Source organism: Rhamphochromis longiceps, linkage group LG23 (assembly GCF_057381845.1).
Source record: "Rhamphochromis longiceps isolate RC_006_pf linkage group LG23, R_longiceps_female_GT1.1, whole genome shotgun sequence".
Taxonomy (NCBI): domain Eukaryota; kingdom Metazoa; phylum Chordata; class Actinopteri; order Cichliformes; family Cichlidae; genus Rhamphochromis; species Rhamphochromis longiceps.
Window position 1 is genome coordinate 29,844,358 of NC_140578.1, and position 27,394 is coordinate 29,871,751.

At 42.1% G+C, this 27,394-nt stretch overlaps 1 protein-coding gene across 2 annotated transcripts in view; it reads left to right on the forward strand.

Annotated features, from left to right (window-relative positions):
- ncam2a (neural cell adhesion molecule 2a) overlaps positions 1 to 27,394 on the forward strand; it is a 473,690-nt gene that overhangs the window by 381,413 nt on the left and 64,883 nt on the right. For both annotated transcript variants that reach the window (XM_085397463.1, XM_085397464.1), the window contains exons 8-9: positions 11,514 to 11,659; positions 26,911 to 27,061. In XM_085397463.1, the coding sequence (XP_085253589.1) occupies positions 11,514 to 11,659; positions 26,911 to 27,061 (297 nt within the window). The remainder of the gene's footprint in view (positions 1 to 11,513; positions 11,660 to 26,910; positions 27,062 to 27,394) is intronic.

Consider the following 27,394-nt stretch of genomic DNA (forward strand, 5'->3'; position numbering starts at 1 on the left):
ACCTCACAGGTGTGCCACATCAGGATGCTGATCTGACATCATGAGTAGTGCACAGGTGTACCTCAGACTGCCCACAACAAAAGGCCACCCTGGAATGTGCAGTTTTTTGCGCTATTGGGGGTCTGGGGACCCAGAACCGGTCAGTATCTGGTGTGACCACCATTTGCCTCATGCAGTGCAACACATCGTCGCATGGAGTCTATCAGATTGTCAATTGTGGCCTGTGGAATGTTGGTCCACTCCACTTCAATGGCTGTGCGAGGTTGTTGGATATTCGTGGGAACTGGTACACGCTGTCGTATACGCCGGTCAAGCACATCCCGAACATGCTCAATGGGTGACATGTCCGGTGAGTATGCTGGCCATGCAAGAACTGGGACATTCTCAGCTGCCATCTGCCCTGAACAATGTGAACCATGATTCATCCGTGAAGCGCACACCTCTCCAACGTGCCAGACGCCATCGAATGTGAGCATTTGCCCACACAGGTCTGTTACGGCGACGAGCTGGAGTCAGGTCAAGATCCCGATGAGGACAACGGGCATGCAGTTGAGCGTCCCTGAGACGGTTTCTGACAGTTTGGTTGTGCAAACCAATTGTTCCAGCAGCTGTCTGGGTGGCTGGTCTCAGACGATCTTGGAGGTGAACCTGCTGGATGTGGAGGTCCTGGGCTGGTGTGGTTACACGAGGTCTGCGGTTGTGAGGCCGGTTGGATGTGCTGCCATATTCTCTGAAACGCCTGTGGAGACGGCTTATGGTTGAGAAATGAACATTCAATGCACGGGCGACAGATCTGGTTGACATTCCTGCTGTCAGCATGCCAATTGCACGCTCCCTCATTGCTTGTGGCATCTGTGGCATTTTGCTGTGAGACAAAACTGCACATTCCAGGGTGGCCTTTTGTTGTGGGCAGTCTGAGGTACACCTGTGCACTACTCATGATGTCAGATCAGCATCCTGATGTGGCACACCTGTGAGGTGGGATGGATTATCTCAATATGGCAGATGTGCCCACTACCACACATTTGGACTGATTTGTGACCACTGTTTGGGAGGGATGGTTATATTGTGTATCTGGAATGAATTTTAGGTCTCTACGTCCATCCCATGGGGAATGGGAGCAGTAACAAAGGTGTTGCGTTTATATTTTTGTTGAGTGTATATATCCTGATTGATCTTAGGAACACTTTGAGATACTGGATTTGGGATTTTTATGAGCTATAAGTCACTTTTATCGAGATTGGAACGAAAAAGGATTGCAATCTTTATGCACGTTTATCTTTTATAAGTTTATCTTTTTTATGTAAATTATGAAAATGCCAACAAGCAAAAGCTTCTACAAAGACTGTGAAAAGAAGAAGAAAATGGGCTGTAAGCAAGGTGACCTGTAAGAAACGTGCTAAAATGGATTGTTTCAGACACTCTTTAAAAGAGCCCATTTATATGGCAGCATGCAAAGCTATGTTTTTAAAGTCTCTGAATGCAAATACAGAGTCTTAGAATGAAAGAGATCCCTTTGAAAAAAGAGTGCTAACAAACACAGTGTTATGATTGGCGCTCTCATCATATTAGGATAGCAATATTAGCAGTTAGCTAAGCATTGCTGCACAGTAACTTTTGTTAGCTACAGCAACAGTTTTTGACCAGCAGAGTATACGTTTTTGACAGCTTCCATGGCTAAATGTTGTCAGCGATACAGTTTGATAGAAGATAATTCTTCAGCTATCTGAAGCATCAACAGTAAATGTCAGGTTTCAGAAAAAGAGTAAGCAGATCCTACATTTTCCCTGCAACACTCAGCAGCTGTACCGGGAGACATTTATCACAGAAGCAGAGATTTTCATCTATCTGCAGACAGACTCTTAAGCGTTTGCCACAGTTTGCATTTTTTCCCCCCATTGTCAGTAGTCTATGAAACACAGCACCCACTTTAATGGGTTTTTCATTCTGTAATTTGCACACGTTCACTGAACACATCACAAATACATTCTTTTCTGGGGGGTTTATTCCCTATGTATGTTCACTTGAATCTACCATTTCTGTTTCTTCATGCATGTAGCCAAGAACAAGTCTTGACAGCAAAGACAGTAAATTACATCACCATAAAAATAACAAAAATGATTTTTCAGTTAAACCCTCTAAACTCTGGAACATTACAAGAGGCATCAGGGATGACAGGAGAGAATCTGTGCTGACATTTGCTTTGTGGATTGGCACAGCTGAAACAACAAATGCAGAGGTTATAATTATCAGATACAGTCAGTACCACATTTTACCTTCTGATACCTGTCAGTGGGTGGGAAAAGAGCCTTATGTCAAATATTACTATAGAGAGGATGAAAATACTGTTTAGCTGCATAAGCAGGCTTGTTCCTGCATTAACTGTCTGCCAAGAGGCGTCAAAGCAAACCATCTTTTTTGGTCTTTCATGAACTAACAATGTGACAAACTGTACATTTATGCCACTTTCTTCTCTTTCTGACATATTAATGGCTTTTTCATGGGTTATGGTTAGGATTGAGCCTGCCAGGGCTGACAATGTGCAGTAGCAAAATACAACATTTGCAAGTACAATTATTATAATACCTGTAATTAGAATAATTAAGCGTAATTAGAGGTATTACCATGTGTTAGAGTAAAATACTAATAGTTTTTTTGTCATGCTGAGTTTAAGAGAAACTTAAAGAAGTTCATTTGAATTTACAAACTGAATAAGAATAAAGTTCACTTAGTAAAAATCCAAGGTCAAATAAATTTAGGATTTTTGTCTTTTAGCGTAAAGAACGCTTCTCATTTAAAGAGGAAATGTTTTCAATAAAACATTATTAATAGCAGTCCCTGCAGAGTGGTTTGTGCATCACGCTTGACAAATGTGAGTTTTTTCATTTAATATTTTTATGATGAAGGGCATTTGAGGCAAACAGCTGTGGATAGGAACTGTAGAACTGGTTCAGACCAGTTTCAGCCATTAACAGTTTTCTGTGTTTGGCAGTCGGATCGTTTTGAATCTGTATTTGTATGTTTGCACACGAAGAGCTGTCAGAACATGATGCTTTTAACATCTTTCACTCTGCAGACATCATCCTAACAAAGAAATTGTGCCTCATTATGGGGCCTTATAGCAAAAAAAGGGGGGGAAAAACCCGACGGTTGAGATAATTTCGCCTCTTCTCTATGTGGCCTTTTGTATTGACACAAAACAGAATCAAGCAGATTGTTGCACTATTTTCAAGAAAAGGACACTTGATTCTGAATGAGTTCTGAAGTGCTCTGATTTGTTGTTGAAACAAGTAAAATTATCCTTGCTATTCCCAGCAAATCTATTTGACTTGATTGAGGAAAACACGAGTTGAGGACTTGGTTGTAGCGTAAATAAGCCATTAATGTGGTTGTTTGTGCTGGGATTTGAGAAGATGTTTATTGTTAAGTGATTTTCTTTTTTATTGTTTGCTTCATCCCTACTGCCTGCCGATATTCGTATAACTGCACTGAGACCGGGCACAAGGCATCAATCATATCCAAAATGCTTATAGAAATATAAAAGTGTCTTATCAATGATAAGATACTTTCTGCACATGCTGGCATATGGAAGATGTTAGATTCAGGACTCACAGGGAGGCCAAAAGTCAAGAAAAAAATGTAAAAATGAGATGACTCATTAGCTCCTTGGCTGCTTGGCTATTAGCTGACTAACATTACAATACCACATGCCATATGTAAACATTCTTCATTAAAAAAAACCCAATGACTCAATTTATTGGGACCATAAATGTCTACTAAGTTGGACATTTTTGTCAAAGTGCAGAACTTTCATGCAACCTTGAATAATGCAAAACTCCTATACTTCAGTTCGTTTTGTGAGATGTTTCACAAAAACATAATTCAACACATCATGTATGGATCCAATATCTGATTGCATTTCCAGTTCAAAAAGTTTCACTTCGCTGAGCAATTCTTATCTTTGAAAAAAATGTCTGTGTCAAACGTTAACATTTGTTACTCTCCCTGAGAAATACAGCAACTAGTAGTAAGTATGTCTGTGAAGGTTCTCAGTCATCCAGGTCATTGTAGTCTAAGGAGCTTGGGGAAAAAAAGTGTCTGGACTTCTTTAAGTTGCTAGAAGACGTTTCACCTCTCATCCAAGAAGGTTCTTCAGTTTTAAGGTCAAATGGTGGAGAGTCCCAGATTTAAACCCTATGGGAGTGTTCCCCCCAAGAGGGACGATGGACAGGGGGTCCATCAGCCAAGGTTTCGGGTGAACTCATTGTGAAACGTAGCCCCCACCCTATCGTGTGATTTCCTGAGGTCACCAATGCACCTCAGGAAGTCACATGATAGGGTGGAGCTAGGAAACCTTGGCTGATTGTGACCTACACCTATTTTCACACATTGGCTTATGTAAATAGGTAGAGGATCATTAGGGGGTCCATCGTCCCTCTTGGGGGGATACTCTCATAGGGCTTAAATCTGGGACTCTCTAACATTTTACCTTATAACTGAAGATGTCACAGTCTGGCTGGGGCAGACTGTATGTGTTTGCAAAAGAGGACTCAAACGCAGACCAAAAACTGAACGTGGCGTGGATTTAACAAAAAACAAGCCGTTTATTGAAGCTAGCAAAGAGGGTACAAACAAAAGGGCATTGATGAAACTAAACAATAACCTAAACTGGGTGAACTAAAACTAAACATGAAAAAACCTTAAACATGGTGAACTGACATAGATACCTGAAGTTGTGACATGGATGAGCAGACGACCTGACAAAGAATGACTGAAAGCACACGGACTAAATACACACAGGAGGATAATGAGGGAAGTGGGAACACATGGAGAAACAGCCGACACATGAACATAACGACGTCACAGTGGAAGAGAAAAACTTAACACGATGAACACAGGAACACCAGACCTCTTCAAAATAAAACAGGAAACATAAGACGCAGACATGACAACCTGAACTTGAAAACGTAAGACACAGACATTAAACACATGAAGGGGAAGGGAGACTTGACATGGGCGGAAGACACAAGGGGAATCTAATAACAAAGAACTAGAACAACCTAGGCATGATAAAAAATGAACTTAGAAAACCTGAAGGGCTTAAACATAAACTAAAACTCAAAACTCTGGGTCAAAAGACCCAGGATTGTGACAGAAGAAGCTTCTCGGATGAGAGGTGAAACGTCTTCAAGCAATTTAAAGAAGTCCAGATGCTTTTCTTTTTCCAAGCTCCTTAGACTAGTAGTAAGTAAGTAAAATTTATTTACAGGAATCTGTTACAAAGTGCTTTACACAAAAACAAGAACATGACCAAGATGTCTATCTAAATAGATGTGTTTTCAGCTGTTTTTTAAAAGAAGCCACAGAGTCGATGGTGCGTAGAGGAGGTAAACCATTCCACAGTATTGCTGCTAGGTTGTGGAAAGTGCAATCCCCCTTTGTTTCCCAACTGTACCGTTAGCTTACCAACTTTTGATGATGTTTGATGAGCTGCAATCGCCTGCCACCTAAAAATTCTTTACTCCATTCATGGAAGCTCGTCTTCTGTAGTGCTAGCTTGACACATGCACAACTTCATTGACATTTGCACCATGAACGCATCAAAGTAATAAAAAGAAAAAAACTAATGTCTGGAGGACGGGCCGCTCATCCGAGGCGCAGAACAAAGAAGCGCCGGGGAAAACGCGCTGGTATTAGGAACAGACTGAGACAGCAGGCGCATCGCGCACCACTGCCCAGTATCCTACTGGCCAATGTACAATCCATGGAGAACAAGCTCGATGACCTAAGAGCAAGGGTCATCTTCCAACGTGACATGAGGGACTGCAACATTCTGTGCTTCACAGAGACATGGCTGTCCCCCACCGTGCCGGACCAGGCCGTAACTCCGTCGGATTCATTCTTTGTGCTCCGCGCGGACAGAACGGCAGAGTCGAACAAAACCAAAGGTGGGGGAGTGTGTTTCATGGTAAACAGAAAGTGGTGTGATGCCAGGAGCATTTCTACTCTCTCCAGCGGCTGCTCGCCACATCTGGAGTTCCTGAGCATTAAGTGCCGCCCTTTCTATCTGCCCCGTGAGTTCACCTCAGTCTTCGCCACGGCGGTCTACATCCCACCCCAAGCGGACACAGGTATGGCTTTGTCCGAATTACATGATGTGCTGAGCTCGCTTCAAAACAAGGACCCGGGCGCAGCCCTCATTGTAGCAGGAGACTTTAACAAAGCGAACCTCAGACAAGTCATGCCAAACTTTTACCAGCATGTCTCGTGTCCAACGAGAGGGGATCGGATTTTGGATCACTGCTACACGCCATACAAGCAGGGCTACAAAGCTGTCTCACGCCCGGCTTTTGGGAAGTCTGACCACAACGCCATCTTCCTCATTCCCCAGTATAAACAAAGCATACGGAGGGAAGACGTGACCACGAAGGAAGTAAAACGGTGGACTGCCCAATCAGAAGCTACGCTACAGGACGCACTCAACGACGTAGACTGGGACATGTTCAGAGCATGCGCAGTCGACATCAACGAGTTTACGGAAGTAGCAGTATGCTTCGTCAATATGCTAGCGGAGGAGATTATCCCCACTGCGAGAGTCACCACATTCCCAAACCAGAAACCGTGGATGGACAGATCGATCCGCACTGCAGTAAACGCCAGGACCGCCTCCTACAACGCGGGTCTCGCCACTTGCGATTTGAGTGCCTACAAAGCGGCCTCATACGGCGTGCGGCGCGCGGTGAGAGATGCCAAACGCAGGTACCGGGAACGTGTGGAGTCCCGCTTCCACCAGGGCGACACACGGAGTATGTGGCACGGACTACGCACCAGTACGGACTACAAAGCCAGGGACACTGCGCCGATCAACGCCGACTCTGCATTCACCAACGAGCTGAATCGGTTCTACGCCCGTTTCGAGGTTAGCCAGGCGGCTAATGCTATCTACCGCCTGACTACCGAGGACAGTGATGTCATCAGCGAGAGACCGGTGACCAGCATCGCGGAGCATGACGTCCGAGCGGCACTGAGGAGAGTGAACACAAGGAAAGCGGCGGGGCCAGACGGTATCACCGGCCGTCTGCTGCGCTGCTGTGCTGACCAGCTAGCAGGTGTGTTCACTTACATCTTCAACGAGTCCCTGGCGAAGTCTGTGGTCCCCACATGCTTCAAAAGATCCACCATCATCCCTGTGCCCAAGAACAGCAAACCCTCATCCCTGAACGATTACCGGCCAGTTGCACTGACCTCGGTAGTAATGAAGGTGTTTGAGAGGCTGCTGAAAAACATCATCTCCTCCTCCATCCCAGACACCACAGATCCGCTGCAGTTCGCCTACAGATCCAACAGATCCACAGAGGATGCCATCGCCCACGTCCTACACACCACTCTCAGCCACGTGGACAAGAAACAGGGTAACTATGTGCGAATGCTGTTTGTTGATTACAGTTCAGCGTTTAACACAATAGTGCCCTGCAGACTGTTCACAAAGCTGAGGGATCTGGGACTTAACAGCCGTCTGTGTGCATGGGTCTTGGACTTCCTCACTGGCAGAACTCAGGTGGTGAGGGTGGGCAGGTGCTTCTCCAACAGCATCACCATCAACACAGGAGCACATCAGGGATGTGTCCTCTCGCCACTGCTCTACTCCCTCTACACTTCAGACTGTGTGGCCACCCATGGCTCCAACACCATTGTGAAGTTTGCTGACGACACAGTGGTGTTGGGTGCCATCTCCAACAACGATGAGGCGGCCTACATGGATGAAGTGAAGAATCTGGCATCGTGGTGCCAGGACAACCACCTCCAGCTGAACGTCAGCAAGACCAAGGAGCTGGTGGTGGACTTCAGAAGGGGTCAGCACAGAGACTACAAGCCCATTATCATCAATGGAGCTCCAGTGGAGAGGGTGCAGTCCTTCAAGTATCTTGGTGTCCACATCTCCTCAGACCTGACATGGGCTGCCCACATTCAGGTCCAGACCAAAAAGGCTAGGCAGCGCCTGTATCACCTACGACAACTGAAGAAGTTCAGGGTCTCTCCAAAGATCCTCAGGATTTTCTATACAGGCGCTGTGGAGAGCATCCTCACACAGAACATGACATCGTGGTTCGGGAACAGCTGTGTGAAGGACCAAAAAGCTCTCCAGAGAGTGATCCGTACAGCAGAACGCTGCTGCAGGATTGCTCTCCCCCCGCTTCAGGACACCTACACCAGGAGATGCCGGACTAGAGCAGCGCAGATACTGAAGGACCCGTCCCATCCTGGCAACAAACTGTTCCAACTTCTGCAATCTGGTAGAAGGTTCCGCATCTTCCGGGCAAGGACAGAGAGACTCAAGAGGTGTCACAGGCTGGGTCTCCGACCCAGCACTCTGAGTTTTCTTTGTATTTTTTGATATGTTATTAGTTTGTGTTATTTCCTATTTTGCCTTTAGTTTAGGCAGTTATTGGTTATTGTTCCTGGGTTTTCTATGTTTTGGGGTTTGGTATTTATTCATCACGTGTTGGGTCTGTTGAGTTGTGTTGTCATGTTTAGTTGTTAGTATTTCCTGTTTTATTTTGACAATGTCATGTGTTCTTTGTTCATTGTATTTAGCTTTCTCTCCTGGTCCTGTCATTAGGTTTATGTCTGTCAGCTGTTCCCCCATGTGTCCCCACTTCCCCATATCACCTCATGTCTGTATTTAAGCCTTTTGTTTTCTTCATGCCATTGTCGGTTCGTCTGTTTATCTCACCAGGGTCACAGTTTTAGTCATGGTCTTAGCCTGTTTACCTCACCTCAGTCATAGTTCTAGTTTTCATCTGTTATGTATTATTAGTCTTAGTCATGGTCTTTGTTTATTATTTTTCCACCACAGTCATAGTTTAGGTTTTGGTCTCAGTACCATTTAGTATTTTGTTTCTTAGTGTTTTGCCTGTTTGTTTTTGGTCTCTTGGTTCATTTCCCTGCCGTCATCGCATTAAAGGTTCACCTTTCTGTTAATCATTACAATTCCTCGTCATCATCTGCTTTTGGGTCCTGTTTCCACACACATCGGCGCACCCCGCCGTGACAAGAGGAGCTTCTATCCCCAAGCCATCCGTGCCCTAAACACACACACCCGCCCTCTCACATCATCTATAATTGACTGAGACAGGACTCTTCCAGACACTAAACCAAGGCACAATGTACATTTCAATTCCTTTAATTTTAAATATGTTTATATTGTCTATCCTGTAAAATAGTCAGATATCTATTCATATTAATGTACAGAATTCACCTGCTTGCTGCTACTACTGCACATTCACCCAGTGTATATACTATATGTGCATATATATATATATATATATATATATATATATATATATATATATATACATATATATAATGTTCTTCCTCTACATTTCACTGTGTGTTATACTTGTATAACTATACATGTGACAAATAATAAAGAACCTTGAAGAACCTTGAACCTTGAACCTTGGAGGGTGTAACGGGGCTGTGTGATGTCATTATTTTCTCACCACTGTGCACTAACTCCACACTGTCACTAGAAGCAATGCCAGGCTGCAGCACATGAAAGATTAACTCATTCAAGAATGACATGCATTAACCTGCTTCAATGCATGTAAGATTGCGTTGCTTATTAATTCTCTCAGTACAGTTAGAGTACAGCTAGATTATCCAGCCCACATTAACCTCTTCACATACCTGATTAAATTGCTCAAATTATATCTTACTATTTTATCTCCAAATACAGTAATCTGACAAACCCCCTTTTCTTGTTTATTGGCTGTTTTCTTTGTTGGTGCAGCTGACCATTCGCTAATCCCTAGGTATCCCCAAGTATCTACAACTTACTAGAACCCTTTGTTTTTCTGACACAGTGAGAAAGTAAGCTTTTTCTTACTCTCGCTCCCAACATTTGTACATTTTCAAAGGAGCCTTATTACTTTTGCTTCAAGATATGTGAGGGCTGCTATTGTTATTTCCTGTCACTGCGCGCCTTCTCGATATCAAACTGATTTGAACCTAAATGAAGGGAAGGGATCTGAGACAGAGATGAAAGAGGCAAAATAACATATTCGGGGAAAACGAGTGCAAAGCAAACCCGTCTATGACAGAGAAAAGTACAGTTTGTGACATCATGACAGGAAACGAAGGTCAGTTACACAAAAATAGCTGCTTGAAAAGTCCTTCAAAGAGCTGCTTTTTACTTTGACGCTGTAAGTACATTCATTCAGAGCCAGAACTTTTTCACTTTGACTTGAGTAAAGAAGTTGAATCAGTACTTCAACTTTTTCTCTGTGTGAAGCATCTGTGTACATTTCCCACCTATGATTGTAGTTTTAATGATTTTTTTATTACTTCCAGAAGGGTTGTTTCAAACCAAGAACCTTTTTAAAGGGCTGTTGCAGTGATATCATCCTAAACCTTTAAACCATGTCTCATCTACCATCCAATAACAAAACTTGTGAATTTCTCATGAATACAGTAAGTTAAATCGAGCCATTTTCGTGAATGTTTTTAGTGAGTTTATTGTTACTGTAAACCTTTTTTTTTTATTAAAGTTGAGATTCAGGCTAATTTTGTCTAACCATCTTTGTTGGTTATTTGTGCCTACGCAGTTTGGTCACTTACTAAAAGTCCTTGTAGGCAGAGGAATATTTGCCTGGTTGCCTGTGTGTATGTTTTTGTGACCCCCATGTTTTGACAAGCTCCCAAAATCCCTCAAGATGGCTCCTTCACCTCGAGGTTGAAGCCATGTGAAATTGCCAAACACTTCCCCCCGGGCGGTGTTAAAAGCCTTCAGTACAGTAGTCACTATTTCCTGTTCACTTCCCTTTGCCTTTCGGATTTTATGCCATGCTACTTTGCAAGCACCCTGTTAACAACGTAAGTGCAGTGTGTGTGGGGGGAAAAAAGAAGTAATCCATGATTCATGTGACATGCTCTATGCCCTTGACATGCATCAGGTTTCAGGGCTTGCTTAGAGCATCTTATCAGGGGGAGGCGAGCAGGGACCAGCCCCCAACGGCACGCTTTTCAGCACTTATCGCGGTGCTCACTCTGTGCCAAAAGCAAATCACACGGTGCTGGAGAGGCATCCTTCCAGACAGAAATCTGTATTCATTTAAAATAAAAAACGTGGATCAGTTGATTTGTTCTTTCAAACTTTAGCAAAGTCAGTTTTCTCATCTAGTCCAATGAGTGTGTGCAAAATAGGCCAGAGGCCATGCTTTCTCACTATATCAAACCTGTAGAGTATGACTGCACTGTATAAATTATCTTGGCCTACTCTGTCAGTACCAAAGTCATGCATCAGCTTGGTGTTTAAACCCCATGGTATAGCCTTCATCTTCTAACTCACTTTATGAGTTAGATCTTTGACAGTTTCTCTCCTGCTCATCCTTTTATTCACTTCTCCTTCCTTACTCACACCTTTTCTTCTGGCCTTCAAATCTGTTCCCCTCTACTCACTTTTTTTCCTCTTATTTACCTTCTCTCCCCCGCTTGTCCTCTGTGATCTCCAGTCCAGCCCCATATCACCCAGCTGAAAAACGTGACAGCCGTAGAGGGCAGCGCTGCCATGATCTCCTGCGTGGCTGAGGGCGAGCCTCTGCCTGACATTTCCTGGAGAAGAGCCAGCGACGGTCAGACCTTCGTGGACGGAGACAAGGTAGAAGCTGCCAGAAAGCCCATCTGGCTGTGCGTGTGTGTTTGTGTTCATCATCGTACAGCATAGGCTGGAATTACGGCATGAGTGTCGTGCTCAAAGGATATGACTTAGGCAGGAAGGATTTATGGGAAATTTACTGGGGTTGCATACCAAATGCATTTACAGCCATATGCCAAAACATTAAAACACCTGCCTAATACTGTGCAAGTCCCCTTAGTGCTGCTTAACAGGCTCATGTGACGTCTGGGTGTGTCTGGCACCTCTTGCTTTTGTGGGTGTTTAGGTAAGGCCTATGTCAGGGGTGTCAAACATAAGGCCCAGGGCCCAGAATAAGGCCGGCAAAGACTCCGATCTGGCCGACTGGAAGGCTTTGGAAAATGTGAAGAAGTGCACAGATTTTAAACTCCTAACTGTATTTTCATAAGTTTTACAGCTTTGCCTATTGATACAGACACTGCCATTCATACCACACGAAAGTAGTTCAGTAATAGATAAACCATTAAATGACAGAAATGTCTGGGCAGTTTTATCAGTTAAAGTGGATGAGTTTGACATCCCTGGCCTATGTGTTTCTGTAAAGGTGAATCCTGTGGAAAGTTCATCCGTGTGAGTCTTTTGTCTAGTTTACTGTGTTTGTTGTGTTGCTGGAATGAGGAGGGAAAAACACCCTTAGGTTTTCAGCTCAGGATCTACCTGGATAGTCTTCTGAGAGACCACAGTCATCGGGGAGTGTCACTGCTATTGTTACTTGTTCTGCTACAATTTTTAGGTGGGTGATATGTGTTAAGGCAATTTCCACAACTGATCTTATTCGATTCTTATGTCACATGCCTGAGTTTATTGTCACAACTGATCACTCTACATTACAGATGAGACACAGATTTGACAGTATTCATATGTATATGGATGGGAGCTACTTAAATTGTATTTTGATTATAATCACAGGTACAAAAACTGACTTAAAAGAATCCAATCATTAGAGAGTCAACCACAGATTGTGTGTCCTGGGCCAAATAAAACAGTGCACGTACTGGTAATGCACAGAGGGGTGAAGACGGAGGCGCTGCTGGTTTTATGGAAGCATCGCTTCATTCAATTTCATTATAGCTTTGTTTCGAAGAAGTCACATTTTGTCTCTCATTGTGGCGCGGCAGATGGCTCTACCAGTGAGCCTCGGGCACTGTTGCTATGGGAGAAAGTCAGTCAGTGGTGTGAATCAAAACACTGCAGTCACTGTGCAGCAAAACGCAGCACCACACTTCACTGAGTTCACCCACGACCGAAGAAGAAGATGAGGAGAAGAAACAAACGTGTCATTTGAATCCACAAATCTTTATTCGTGGCTGTGTGTTCTTGTGGTTTGAAATGCATCTTTGGCTATGAAATGACTACAATTTCTCTCTAGTGAGAGCCACGGATTTGCCAAATGTCAACTCTAAGGAGTTTCACTAATGAGTTTTGTTTTTTTTTTTAATGAAGGAAAGGTGTCCTAAAATTCTCCGTCAAACCCCACGAGGTCATGGAGTCGCTTAACTGGAGCTACAGAGAAAATACCAGCTTTTGTTGTCATGGTGACCATTAAAATGTCACTTTATTTTTTATATATATGAACAAAAACCAAGTCTTGGTTCTTATTGCCGCGGACTACAAAAAAGCAACAGCAGACAGTAACGGCTAATTACTCGTATATGTTGCACCGTTAAAATTAAAGCATTCCCATCTGCCTTATATGAAATGTTGCAATTACAGCCATTCATTGGTGCCACTGCTGTACATTACAGAGTGATTGATCCGGATCTTTTCCTTTTGACAAGATTTTATTTTCACGCTCTGTGAAGCCTCAAAGAGAGCGACCCTCAAACAACAAATGCACATTCACCTTGTACTCACATTATTATCTCAAGGGAAATCAGTAAACACTTTTATTTTGGTTATTTTGGAAGCCAGGACCTTGAAGTTTTCAGGTCAAATCTTTTAGTTTGTACTTTCTTTCTGTCTTCAGTACCTCCCTCAGACTCGCTGACATTATATTCAATCCAGTTTAACCGAAGCAACACAAAGCTTCTATTTTTACTTGTTTCTCCCAGCATCCATTATTCACTTTCTCCATAATAACAGCCACACAAGTGACAAACTGAAAGAAGCCTTTTCTTGAAATAGTAATTATTCCTGAATGGCATGCCATCAATGTCAAAACCATACTCGCTTCCATGGCAAGGGGTAAGAAGCAGCTTAAAAAAGAGGAAGAAAAAAACCCCAAAAAACAAAGATGGCAGCCGTTCCTTTTGCTGGGGAAAAAGGTCATCGCAGAGATAAATGGGTGTGTGCATTGGCTCGAATCGCTCGGGTTGATAAATCACAGCCGAAAATGAGAGTAAGTGCTTCTCTTCCCACAGCAAATGCAATTATGGAAATGCGCAGTGCAAACCAACACACCTAAACATACGCAAAGACAAACATGAGTCGTGCAGTGCGAGGCGTGATGGATGGCAGCAGTCATTTAGGTTTAAAGCAGGATGTTCCTCTCTCAATTTGCTCTCCAATCTGCATATCCAGCCGCCACACACGTGTCTCCCGTTTAGAGTTGTTAAGCTTCGGAAAGTCCTACATGTAATGTTACGTACTACATAGTGTTGCTTCCGTCCTTTTCATTCTTTGTCAGGCTAACACCCTGACCCAGGGTATGAGTGCATAATGGGATGCAGTTCCTGGAATTTAATTATGAATCGAGGCAGAGCATTCTGTGACACCTCGGGTATTGTTTTGCTTCTGATCAAAGTTACTGTCTGCTGTTGTAGTCATTCAGAATATCCAAGGCTAGAGAGCAAGTGTCATTAACTCCGTGCTTTTGTGTAGATGACTTCTGAAAAGATTGACATATTTGCTGTGATTCAACTGTTGATTTCACAGCTAAACCTTGAAATAAGAAGACTCCAACCAATTGTTTCCTGACTTCTCTGTGCCGAAAGACTGCAGTGAAGCGGTCACACCATTGTGATTAATAACCTGGCAAGTAAACCCAGGTTTTTGAAATTTTAAAAAAGAAAGCAGACAGGTATAAAGCTGCAGTTCTCTCACAAGAAGTGCAAACCACATAATGAGGCACGTGTAACAAAGACTGAAAGTAACACAGTTGCTGAAGAAAAAGAAAAGCTGTCTAGTTTGACAGGCTTACCAAAGTAACTCACTACCCCCAATCATTGAGGGGGCAGTTAGTACACCACACTGCAATTAGAGCTGTATGTATTCCAAATCCATGTGTGTTAGCATGTAATAAATGCCACTTTGACCTCGCCTAGTGGTGTGGTGGTTAGCACCACTGCCCCAGAACAAGCCATTCCTGAGTTTGAATCCACCAGCTGGCCGGGGCCTTTCTGTGTGGGGCCCGTGTCTGAGTCCAAAGATATTCTAAATCGGGCGTAGGTTTGTGAATGCTTGTCTGTTTCTTTGTGTTAGCCCTGCAACAAATTGGTGACCTATCTAGGGTATCCACTGCTCTTACCCTGTGACACCTGGGAGTAGTTCCAGCCCTACTGTAACCCCAAATTGGATAAGTGGAAGAAAATGGATGGGTGGACTCTTTTTTGCTATCTTGCTCTTTTGCAAGAGAATGCATGGCACTCATACAGTAACAACTAGTTTTTCAAAAGTATTTTTACATGCAATTGTCATTTACAAAGTAAACATATTGCTTGGTTAAAAATTACTTGAAACTATTGACTGATAACATAAAGCCTTGAAGAAATTTTTTATGGAGGGCATAAAACAAGAGAGGGAAGTATCAGTTTTTGTACCGTTGCATGCCTTTCCTGGAACCAGAAGAGTCACCTCTGGCTTGTCTTTAGAAAGAATGCAGGTTTAAAGCACTTCCTGAGCGACTTCACTCTTCAAACTATGCTCATTGTTTATATTCACTTCAGTTCAATGTTATTTTTAGTTCAATGTGATTGTCCCGACAGTAGTCATCTCTGGGCACATTTTATTAACTTTATGGATGTATACGACAGATATAGCCTTATTCTTTCAGCAATCTTTGAAGAAAATAAAAAAAGTATAAATGGCCTGGTAAATGGCCTGTATTTATATAGCGCTTTACTAGTCCCTAAGGACCCCAAAGCGCTTTACATATCCAGTCATCCACCCATTCACACACACATTCACACACTGGTGACGGCAGCTACATTGTAGCCACAGCCACCCTGGGGCGCACTGACAGAGGCGAGGCTGCCGGACACTGGCGCCACCGGGCCCTCTGACCACCACCAGTAGGCAACAGGTGAAGTGTCTTGCCCAAGGACACAACGACCGAGACTGTCCAAGCCGGGGCTCGAACCGGCAACCTTCCGACTACAAGGCGAACTCCCAACTCTTGAGCCACGATCGCCCCGATAAAAGTATAGTTCTGCGCTAAAGTCTTGAACGACCGCCCATTTCATTATATTTTGCTTCGAAGGAGCCATACATTCTTGTTTTTTGGTGGGTTTTTTGAGTGTTTTTTCTTTCTTTCTTTTAGGGGGTCTTGAGCACTAGTTCTCTTAGGCTTTTCGATGGCCTTTCAAAGATTTAGACATTTGCTGCTTTTTCAGGCGTTTTTAGTCCACTTCTAATACCTGGAAAAAAACTTTTTGGGGTTAAGCCACTTAACACCGGCCTACGAATCATTCAAACACACACAGGCACTTAGCTCATGGATTGAACCAGTCTTATGCCTGCACATAATAGACAAGATAAAAAAAATTTTAATTGTATCTTCGTTATGGTCAGCCTGTCATACAATGGAAAATACTAAAAACTTGATTTCCAAAGAGCTACTAGCCAAAAACATAGCATGGTTTGCAGTGTGTCCTTAAAAAAACAGATATATGGAAGAAAAACAAAGTCCCAGGCACAGTCATGGTTTAGGCCTCCGTTTCAGCCAGTGGTGTTGGAAATCTTGTCAAAATTGATGGAATTATAAGCTGAGAATCCACCATAATCCACCATACAATGCCATCTAGAAAGTGTCTGGAAAACAGCTTTACTTTTCAGCATGACAATGATCCCAAACACACCGCCAATGCTGTAAAAACATACCCGGATGGAAGAACAGACAGTAGAACACTGTCAGTCATGGATTGGCCTCCCCAGATCCTCAACCTCAACATTAGTGAAGCAGTGTGGGATCATCTTGAAAGAGAACAGAACAAAAGGCAGAAACATCCAAAGAAGAGCTTTGAATGTCCTTCAAGAAGCCTGGAGAACTATTCCTGAAGACTACTTTCCTGAAGAAATGACAAGAAAGCTTTTCTAAAGCTGCGTACACACTGGAAGCAATATGGTGACCCGATACTGTAGAAAGTAGGTTGCACTTGACATAAATTTTCTCAACTCCCGAGTGAGAGGCTGAAGCAACTACCAGTGAGAATAATGAGTACTGTTGATTAACATATGACCTTGTAGTAATTATATTGGTAGGTTACCTTAGCAACTGATTTCTGGAACATCTGTAAGCGTGTGTCAGTTTCAAAGCAATGTGTGATGAATACATTTCAACTTTAAAGAGTCTAGGCTGTGTTAAAGAATAAAGCCAGTCACACCAAATATTGACTTTTAAGATTGTAGACTTGTACAAACTCTGTTTTTGCCTCATACACTGTATTTCCATATATTTTTCCCAATGTTTCAATAAATCCATGCACCTCTTTCCGATTTTTCCAAGCAAAATATGAAGAAATAAAGGGTGACTCAAGACTTTTTAGCAATACGGTAGAATTCCTTCAGCAGCCCTTCTTTCAAATCTTGCAGGGTCAACAGGCAGAAGGCCTTAGTGCCAATGAGTCTGTGTCTCAAATCCGTATTGCTGTAATAGGCCCTAAATAACAATGGAGTTGCTCTGAAATTGGTGGCATCAAGCACAAACGTTCCACCCTTTCTGAGACATTTTCCCTCACTGACGCTTGTCAGAGAAAGCCAAAAGGTTTTGGTCTCTAAAAACTAAAAAGCCTCTTACTCTCTTCAAGGAATTTTGAAGCTATTTTCAAAGACAATTGATCAGTCAGTTAACATGTTATCTCAAAGATAACTTCTCCAGTCTCTCAAGTTACAGAGGCACTGTACTCAGAAAGAAATGAACCACTGTTGGCCAGTAAGACATCAGGGTTAAGCCTGAAGTCTCTTGCCTGACAGTACAGGCCCTCAGTCACTGCAACACCCAAAAATAGATAATAGCAGTGTCTAGCAAATCATTTCCTGTCGCATCCCATGTGAAACCCCTCGTTGGCCTCCATTTCCTTCAACCAAGAAGCCATTATTAAATGTCATTTTGTTGTTGTCTTGAGGTTGAGGTGATGCAGTAATCATTATAGTTGTGCAAATATGAAGACCCCCATGTTCAGCCCCAGCACCCAACTGTTAGAATTAGCTGCACTTGCCAGAATTAGACTAGCTGTGTTTCCAGCCTCGCTGACATTTACAGCTGACATTTTTAATATCTGAAAACTCTCCAACAATTGGACTGAAATAACACTGGAACACGCTCCAGAATTCCATTTGAGAGATTGCATTTCAGATATAGCTTCATGTGTTTTGATGTGGCACATGACATGCCTGGTTTTTATTGTGAAATTATGGATCAGTTATAGACAGGATTTCATATGTGTCTGCCCCTTTTATGCCTGCTCATGCCTACCCGTTTGTTCGTTAGTCATCTCCCCCATCCTTTTAAACTCCCTTCTTTCTTTTTACTTATAATATATGTCTTTATGTTGTTTGCTGCTCGTGTGCGCAGAGTACCTGCAGTGAGTGTGCCGTTGCAGCAACACGTATGTGCAGTTCATGGGCGTGCATGTCGCTGCTGTGTTTGCTTCTGGCCGCTCGCCTCGCCGTCCGACTGAGCTGCATATCAAACAGGCTGTGCTTTGGGGGCTGAGTTCGTCTCTAGACACAGACCCTGTCAGTTGGCAGAGATGGGGGGGCGGGTGGATGGATTGCGGGGAGGCGGCGGTGTTAGCAAGTAATTTCCTGACTCAGAAGCTCTCTCCTCGAAGATTTCCTCTCCTTCCCCCTCAGCATTCCTATTCAACACACACACTCTCAATCCCATTGACCTCAGCTGGCGAGGCAAACAAGCAAAGTCTGCAGTGGCAGCACAAAGAGACCAGATCCAAGCCTTTAAACGCCGCTTCACCTCATTGGTTGATAGTATTGCGATGATAAGAGCAAAGATAAGCCATTCTAAACAGGATAATGCCCAAGCAGTCTGCGAGCGACAACATAAAGAGTGTGTGATTCAGAAGAGGGGGCTTCAGGGCCGAGGCTTAAGGGGCTTAGACACATAATGAGTATTACCTGAGGTGGGGAGATGGGGGGGGGGCGTTGTGACAGGAGGGCAGTAGAAGGGGCAGGATGTGCATTGATTTACTGGGGAAATCTATGAAGGTGTGCAGAAGGTACACACAAATACACACTCAGTATGCAAACATGCAAGTAGATTGGAATATAGAAAAATGCAAGATTTTAGCAATGCAGACATAAAACAGAAGAAGGGTGATGGCCTCAAAAAAAGGAACATATTTAAACTAAACCTCCCTTTTTCTAGTTTCTATGGCTACAAATGTAATATACGGGTGGTGAGGCGGAGTACTAAAGCGCAGCTAGACCTGTAAGTCACATAGATCAACAAAGTCCACATGAAGAAGAGGTTTTGGTGGATGAAAGGCTCAAACTCAAACTCACCCATGAGCCTTGGGTTTGTGTGCTATGTTAACCCTTGTATGGTGTTCGGGTCTGTGAGACCCGTGTTCAGTTTTTTTCAAAAGAAAAATTAAACAATTAATTATTTTTTCACGTGTAAATGTGTTGTGTCTTTCCACTCACTCCACTTGATTATAACTGATTTATTTATAACATTTTATATAAAAGAAAAACGAGAAGCACATTAATTCATAAATGTGATCTAACAAAGGTAAAGGGAAAAAATTAACCATGTTTGCTGTTCATATGTCTTGTAATTGGGATGAAGTAAACATCTGTTGAGTAATTTAACATAAAATTGTTTGATAGTGTTAATTTGGAAAGCCAAAACTCTAGCGGGTCCACCAGACCCATGAACACTGGCTGAGTAACAAAAATACGAACACCACACAAGGGTTAAACTAAAGCTATATGTGGAAGTATTATGTTTAGGCTTATTATTTCTTATGTGACCATCCAGGGGGCTGTACAAATAATTTTGCCAAAAAAAATCACATGATGAAACAGTAATGCAATTTAGGGCTATGTGTGCAGGGCGAAAAAGTATATTTTTTTCTCATTTGAAAAAGTGCTGTAAGTAGAAATGGCGGGCCACCTCATCACAGAAGTTGTCAAATATTATTGTGTCCTATTAGAAAAATTCTGACTACACTCAGCTGTCATTTACTGTAGATATAGCCTGGGGCTACGGCTCACCTTCTCCTAGAAATTACTTTAGCATTACATATGAACTTGAAGTGTGCTTTTTACATATATGTGTGATATGCATTCAGATCCCTGTGTTTTTTGATAATAACACTTTTTTTAAAAGTTTTGTCTATTTGTCAGTTTTGTACACCATCGCATTGGGATGTCCATGAGTTATAGACTTTAGGCAGTCATTGTCTACAAAGGAGTTCAAAGTATTAAAGTATTAGCAATCGTCAAAGGTTGTTCCACAGTTATTCACTGGTAATGCTGAAGACATGTACTGTTAGAAAAATAAGACTGGTGAGGTTCACATGGTTGCCAGTAGGTGGAATAAAAACAGCAGTGGCTGCAGTGACTCCTGACCAGTGTTGGGACTAACGCGTTATTAAGTAACGCGTTACAGTAACTACGTTGTTATTATTGTGGTAACGAGCACGGTAACTAGTTATTATGCCAAAACCGGGAATGCGTTAATCGTTACTTCGTGTGGTGGCTATCGCGGAGCTTCCACAGATTCAATAACATTAGCAAGTGGTGGAGGCCAGCAGGTGGATGAAGGAAAAGGGAGGCAGGAGGAGAGACCCGAAGCGGCCGCTGCTCCGAGAGTGTCAGGTGAACTGAACTTCAAGTAAGAAGTTATAACCTGCAGTCCATCTGGGTCAGATATGAACCAAGTTTAGGTGGAGTTTATTTTCGTTATGCTGACTTTTTCGTACTGCGTGCTTCCTAAGTAGCTGACAGCTGGTAACTGTGCAGGGGCAGGTCTAGCAGTGTTGCCAGGGGTCCATGTAGGGAATTAAAAGGGAAAGGGGGGCACAAGGAAATACTTTCTTATTCTCATTTAAAATGTCTCACTTTAAAAAAAATTAATTATCTGAGTCTTGCAACAAACAATGGATAGATTGATACATATATACCATCAGAACAGTGTACATCACTGTCACAACAGTGTTTATTTTCATTCAAAGGCTTTATGATTTTTCCTATAATGGTGGGCCGGTCTCTAGTCAAAATGCCCGGGACGATTTTTTTTGTCCCAGTCCAGCTCTGTATGCAGCTCATCTGCAGTCTGGTGTTACCTACATCTTCCTATTCAGACGGCAGAATTTCCGAGTTCTGAGTACAATCGAAAGCACCACGACTGCAGTTTTTGTGTTGGATGTAAAAAGCAGGCTAGGATAGAATCAGGTGTGGGATTTCTCTCGTGGAAATGTGCACATTATTTTTTCCTTTCTATTGGTAGGTGGCACAGTGCACTTGTGGCAAGTAAGCAAGCTAGAAGACTGGCAGTCTGGCTGGGTATCCAGTTATGGAAGCAACACATTAACAAGAGAATTCTGAGTAAAACCAAAGTTACTTTCCCTAGTAACTAGTTACTCTGAAAGTAACGAGTAACTTGAAGTAACTGAGTTACTTTTGATAGAAGTAACTAGTAATGTAACTAAGTTACTAATTTAAAGTAACTTACCCAACACTGCTCCTGACATCCTCGCTGTGTGTCCAGAGGGGGGAACATCGTAAGCTTGTTTGTAAAACTCTTGTTTGTAAAAGTGTAATTGTACAAAATCTTGTGGACTTAAATGTATAAACGGAATAATCAGAAATTAAACTGCTGTAGTTAAGCTAATAGTGTTCTATTTTTTTAGCCAGACATTTTAAAACTTCCCCTTAAATGTGTCCCTGATCACAATCCTCTATGTCATCGCTCTGTTGTGCTGCTGCAAGTAAGTAAGATTACGTCGGTCAATATCAAAATGTGTTACATATATAGCCTTAATTTGTGTCAACTGAGCTGTGGCTAAGTACCTGAAGATAACTAACTGAAAACACAAACTGTCAAAACACAGAACGTCATAGTTCTGTATGGCCACAGGATTATTATTTTTTTATCCTCCAGTTATCGCTACAAAAGCCTGCAAAGCCCTGTGGCATAAACATCTACTAAACAGATTTAATAGAAACTCAATTTGACTTTCAGCCTCAGATTTCCCGCTCCTTTTTTTCACAAATTCTAATAATTCCTTTATTAGTAACACATCTTCATTACTAACTGGAACCCCGTTTTAAATCAAGCCTGGAGCCAAAAACCATCTCTTCTAGTTTTTACTATTAATTGACTAATTAGTTGGCAATGATGCATGAAAGTTTGGAGTGGTATCATGACTTTGGGTTGGTTAACATTCACCTCAATCCCAAGCTTCCTTAAATGTGTCAGTGCATTTGTTGACCAATCTTTCACCCCTCAGACATGTCCCTGATCATGATCCCTTTGTTGTCTTGCTACAAGCAGCTACACAACCCATAGCACTGGTGATTATGTGAGTCTATTTCAGTGTGCCATTTCAGTGTTACTTAGCAGTGATAGCTCAATCATAATCTGCTGCTGCTGTGTCTTTTTTGTGCACGGAGGCTTCAAGAGGCTGGGAGAGATCGCTATCATAATGTGTCATATGTGGTGTGGCGGGTACTTGCATTAAAAATACCCTCCAGCACACCAAGCCTCTATGAATAATAAGAGCTCAACTAAAGCTGTGTTTCCTATTCATGGCGATACCTTATGTGCAAATAAATGTCAGCAAACTTCATGACATGAAGTAGCAATAATGAATCAAACTTGTGTTTCCTGTGCAAGTGTTAACGTTGCGATGATATATCATTTCACATAACACAAAGATATAGAGTCTTTCTCTGTGTCAACAGGAGATAAATTATCTTCGAAATCAGCCGAAACGGAGATGGAAGGTAATGTTTGAAACGGTTCTTCTGCCTATTGTCTGTGACCTTCAAATCCTCTGCTGCGGGTCTCTATTGTGTCAACTCTGCATCCATAGGCAGCATCACTGAAAAGTAGTTTCTCTGGGGTCACGGAGGTTATCTGATGGCAACAGTCTGAAGGCTTATGGCCGTATCATGTCTGCAGCGGGGATGCTCCTGAGGTGTTTTTTCTCATTACGGGGGAATGTCGATTACTGGAATGATAGCCTCGTCTGCCGTAATTGACCCGTTGCTTCAAATTGATACCATCTGTCTTCATACAGATGTAATGACCTTGTAATAAATCGACAGTTTATTGCATTAACCCTGACTCTTTGTGACAAGTGACGATTGCCTGCAAAGGGAGGTGTCAAAATGGATCAAGGGGTCGCCACTCGGTGGCAAGAACAAAGTTGGACCAACAACTTTCTCTAAATTAGTTGGCGACAGACCCGAAGCCTTCCTGGATTCTGCTTTGTCATTTCTCCAGTTTTACATAACCATGAATGAAAAATAGTATCATATTCACGGTTGGACCTATTATCTTCTCCAGATTTAGCATCCCCGTTCTGTCTGGAAGTTTCAAACAGAGCTCACAGCTAGAAGCTGACCTTCATTTCTGGCTTTATTCCATCACCTGAGTTTCAACTCGCTAGGAAAGACTGTATATGTTTTAAATTGTATTTTAAAAATGCACATTATTCAGCGTTACTGTAAAGCTACAAGTGCTGGCAGAATGGCTAATTTTCAATTTTTTCCCCCTGGCCAGATTAGAGCGAGCCAATAAAAACAATAAAACATTAAAGAACAACATCTAAAACCATTACAGCAGGAAGCAAATGACCGTCTCTCTGACCCCGTAGGATTGTCCACAGGCTCTCTGTGTATGCAAGGATACATCTAATACTGCTTACTTTTTTATTACATACACTGAAGGATGCAGAAGCACTCAGGAGAACAGAGTCTTGATTACATTTTCTGATGACACTGCAGCGTTGACTCTTTTGAGTTTTTCTTCTATCAGCTGGGTTCACAGCCTCGCAACAGTCTGAACAGCATTGTTAAAATCTTCTCTAAGATCATCAGAGTGAAACAAAGAGATCTGGGTTCTTTTTGCAACCAACAAATCCCTCAGAAAGCGGCACATATTTTGCCTCTTTGCGAATATTTTCTTTATCAAGGCTGTTTGTTAAAACTAACTGATATTCTGAAGCATCTTCTGTATTTTAACGGCATAATACTGTTTTCTTTTAAGTCTGGTCAGCAAATAAATACTTATGGGATTTTTAAAAAGTTGATTTTATTAGGCTTGAATTCTTGTTTGCATTTATATTTTTTTCATATGCTCACTTCTGTTTATTTTTTATGTGCTGCCTCAAACTAATTCAAACCACTAAATTAGTGCCGATGACTATAATTGATGTAAGTTTTCATTTTTATTTTAACTAATTAATATTAAGGTATACTTGTTTACCACATATTGTGATATATAGTTTATCCATTCTTGTTTAAATTCTGAATCTATGCTGTATTTTTCTAAATATAGAAAAGAGCCAGTCTTATAGACTCATAGACTCATATCATTATTCATCTTTAATGATCCCAACAGTGTATAGTAGTCAGTGTTGGGAAGGTTACTTTTAAAATGTATTCCATTACAGAATACAGAATACATGCCCCAAAATGTATTCTGTAACGTATTCCGTTACGTTACTCAATGACAGTAACGTATTCTGAATACTTTGGATTACTTAATATATTATCATGCTTTTTACAACAATGTGAATGTACTATTGCTGTGTGATTTATTACTATTACTGAAGGTCCGCGACTCCGAACTGTAGTAAAGGGACCTCTGACTAATACGGCGGGGTCCCTGTCGGCTTGTAGCCGAAAAATAGCTTTACTTTGTTGTGTGGGTCAACTTTTCTTGCGAGAGACAGAGAGAGGCGTTGAAAGGCTGCTCCAACGGAACTTATTGTTTTCGGAGGAAAACACGAACACAGCGTACAGTCGAGTCTTAATAGCTTACTTACAACTGGGCTCGTCAGGCTCTCTTCTTGGCTGCAGTGGTTATTATTATATTTACATGCTTCCAGCTCCCGTTTTTCCTCGATGACAACTCGTACCTTTCCACTCCCCTTTTTCTCGCTCCTCGCGCTCACAGACCCATAACGTGTATGGCAGTCCATTCTCCCTGCAACACGGACTACACTGCCCATGATGCTACATTCTTTAGAGCTATGCTTGTAGCATTCTGCCTGTTAGCTTAGCACAACAACAACGAAAAGGCGCTCTCTCACCCAGGAAACACAGTCTCAGAGAGAGAGAGAGAGAGCGTCGCCCTGTAACCATGGCAACCGTAACGCTGCCGCCTGGAACAACAGAACGTAGCTGTCAAACAAAACCCAAACAGTCCTGACCCGCGACAAAATGAAACAGGAAAGTACCGCAGTGTAATCCATTTATTTCAACAAAGTAACTGTATTCTGAATACCACCTTTTTAAACGGTAACTGTAACGGAATACAGTTACTCATATTTTGTATTTTAAATACGTAACGGCGGTACATGTATTCCGTTACTCCCCAACACTGATAGTAGTGAGGTGGTTAATATTTGATATTGGTTTCCTATCCATGTTTGTTTCCTATTGGTGTGTGATTTGGTGTAGCGAGCAACAGGTCGCCATGCAGCTTTGGAGGTGGACTTGATGTTGTTCAGATGTTGATATAAACAGCTTTCATGTAACCGTGTGATGTATGGGTCAAAACAAAAAAAATGTGTTCTCTCGATCATTTAAGAGATGTGTGCAAATAGTCTTAATTGACCATTTGTAATTATATTTTATATTTATATTTTTTCTGAGTTTATTTATTATAAACTTTATCATAAAATGAAGTACATTTAACTTTAAATTATGCTATTGTGGTAGACAGTTGAGTAAATTCTGACTAAGTTTTTCAATACCGGTACTTATATTTGCTGATTTAAATTCCAATATTGTGATACTCAAGGATATTTTCTTCTTCCAGATACATGAAACATAAATAACATTTCCCTAACACTTGCTATGTGTATTTAATTTGTGTACTTGTTTGCCATTATTTGTTCATCCAAGTCTAGAGACATTCTTGTTCCGACACACCTGAATCAATTGAATGGCTTGTTATCAGGCCTTTGCCAAACTTGATGGCAAACTTGAAGAGGTAATCTAATCATTTGATTCAGCTGTGTTGCAGTAGGAAGGCATCCAAAAGCTGCAGGACAGCAGCTCTCGAAGACTGGAGTTGGACACCCCTGGTTTACAGCCTTTCAAACATGTTTCCATCAGAAAAGTTGTCCAGAGTGCCCTCTGGTGGACAAACTATGCAGTCTCGATACTCATAACAGTTGAAAGGTGTTTCTACAGTTTATTTTACTTTTTTACATTTTTTTTTTCAAGTTTTACTATGTTGAATAAAATTCAATATCTCTGGACAATGAGTATAGCATATTGAGGACCTTGTACATATTTAAGACAAGGATTAACTTGTAGTATAGTGGGTAGTATATTGAAGCGGTGGCAGTTTTCCAGTTAACGTCCAATAACTTGAGACCCAGTGTGTGTCTCCAGTACAGGTTTTATTGTTGTCAGTAAGAAGAGACCAAGTAGGCAATCCGTGTCTTGTTTGGGAAAAAGTCAGAGAGTGAAAAGACGACCTGCTGTATTTTTCCTTTGGGGCGTTTGGTTTTATTTCCATTCTCTGTTTTGCTTGAACTGAACTCTCTTTTGACACGTCGTCACTCCCAAACAGAAGGTTTGATCAGCATGTTATGATTTCTGTGATCTCAGCCAGACGTGTGTGTCTGAAATGACCACATAAAAAGATATCCTACTTTATGACATTATACAGATCCAAGAGTAGAAAGAAAACTGTCTGAAATGAAGCATTTAGAACAGTTTGAAGCTTAAGCTATAGGCTTATTGGGATTACTAGTACATATGCTGTCTTTACTACTTGAAACTTCTGCCATTTAAGCTGTCTGTTACATTTGGATTTGAGTTTAAAATTATTGTTGTGTTTGTGTCCTCAGAGCCAGGATGGGAGGTTTGAAGTTCGTGGGCGTCACGGCAAGTCGGTGCTGACCATCAGCGGCGTGAGGCTCTCCGACTTGGGTCGATTTGACTGCGAGGCGCTCAGCAGGATCGGAGGTCATCAGAAGAGCATGTTCCTGGACATTGAATGTAAGCGCGCCCATTAAACGCCATGCACGCACTTTTTGTTAGAGTGCACATGTACTCCACAGCAGGCTTCCAAGAACTGGAGATATTCAAACAACAAGTTGCCTAACATTGCCTGTGGGTAAAATGCAGAGGAGTGTTGTTTTTGCAGAGCCCTGGTCACCTGTTACAGCCTCTTACAAGCTTCTCCTTTCTGCCTTTCTATCGGCTCTTTGCGGTCCTTGCTGTGGAAATGGGACACATAAACACATTTAAGCAGAGTTCAAAAGTTCACTCACGCTCAGTTCTAATAATTCTTTTTGTAGTCTGGCTATTTCATCTTTTTTTCCCTCTCTG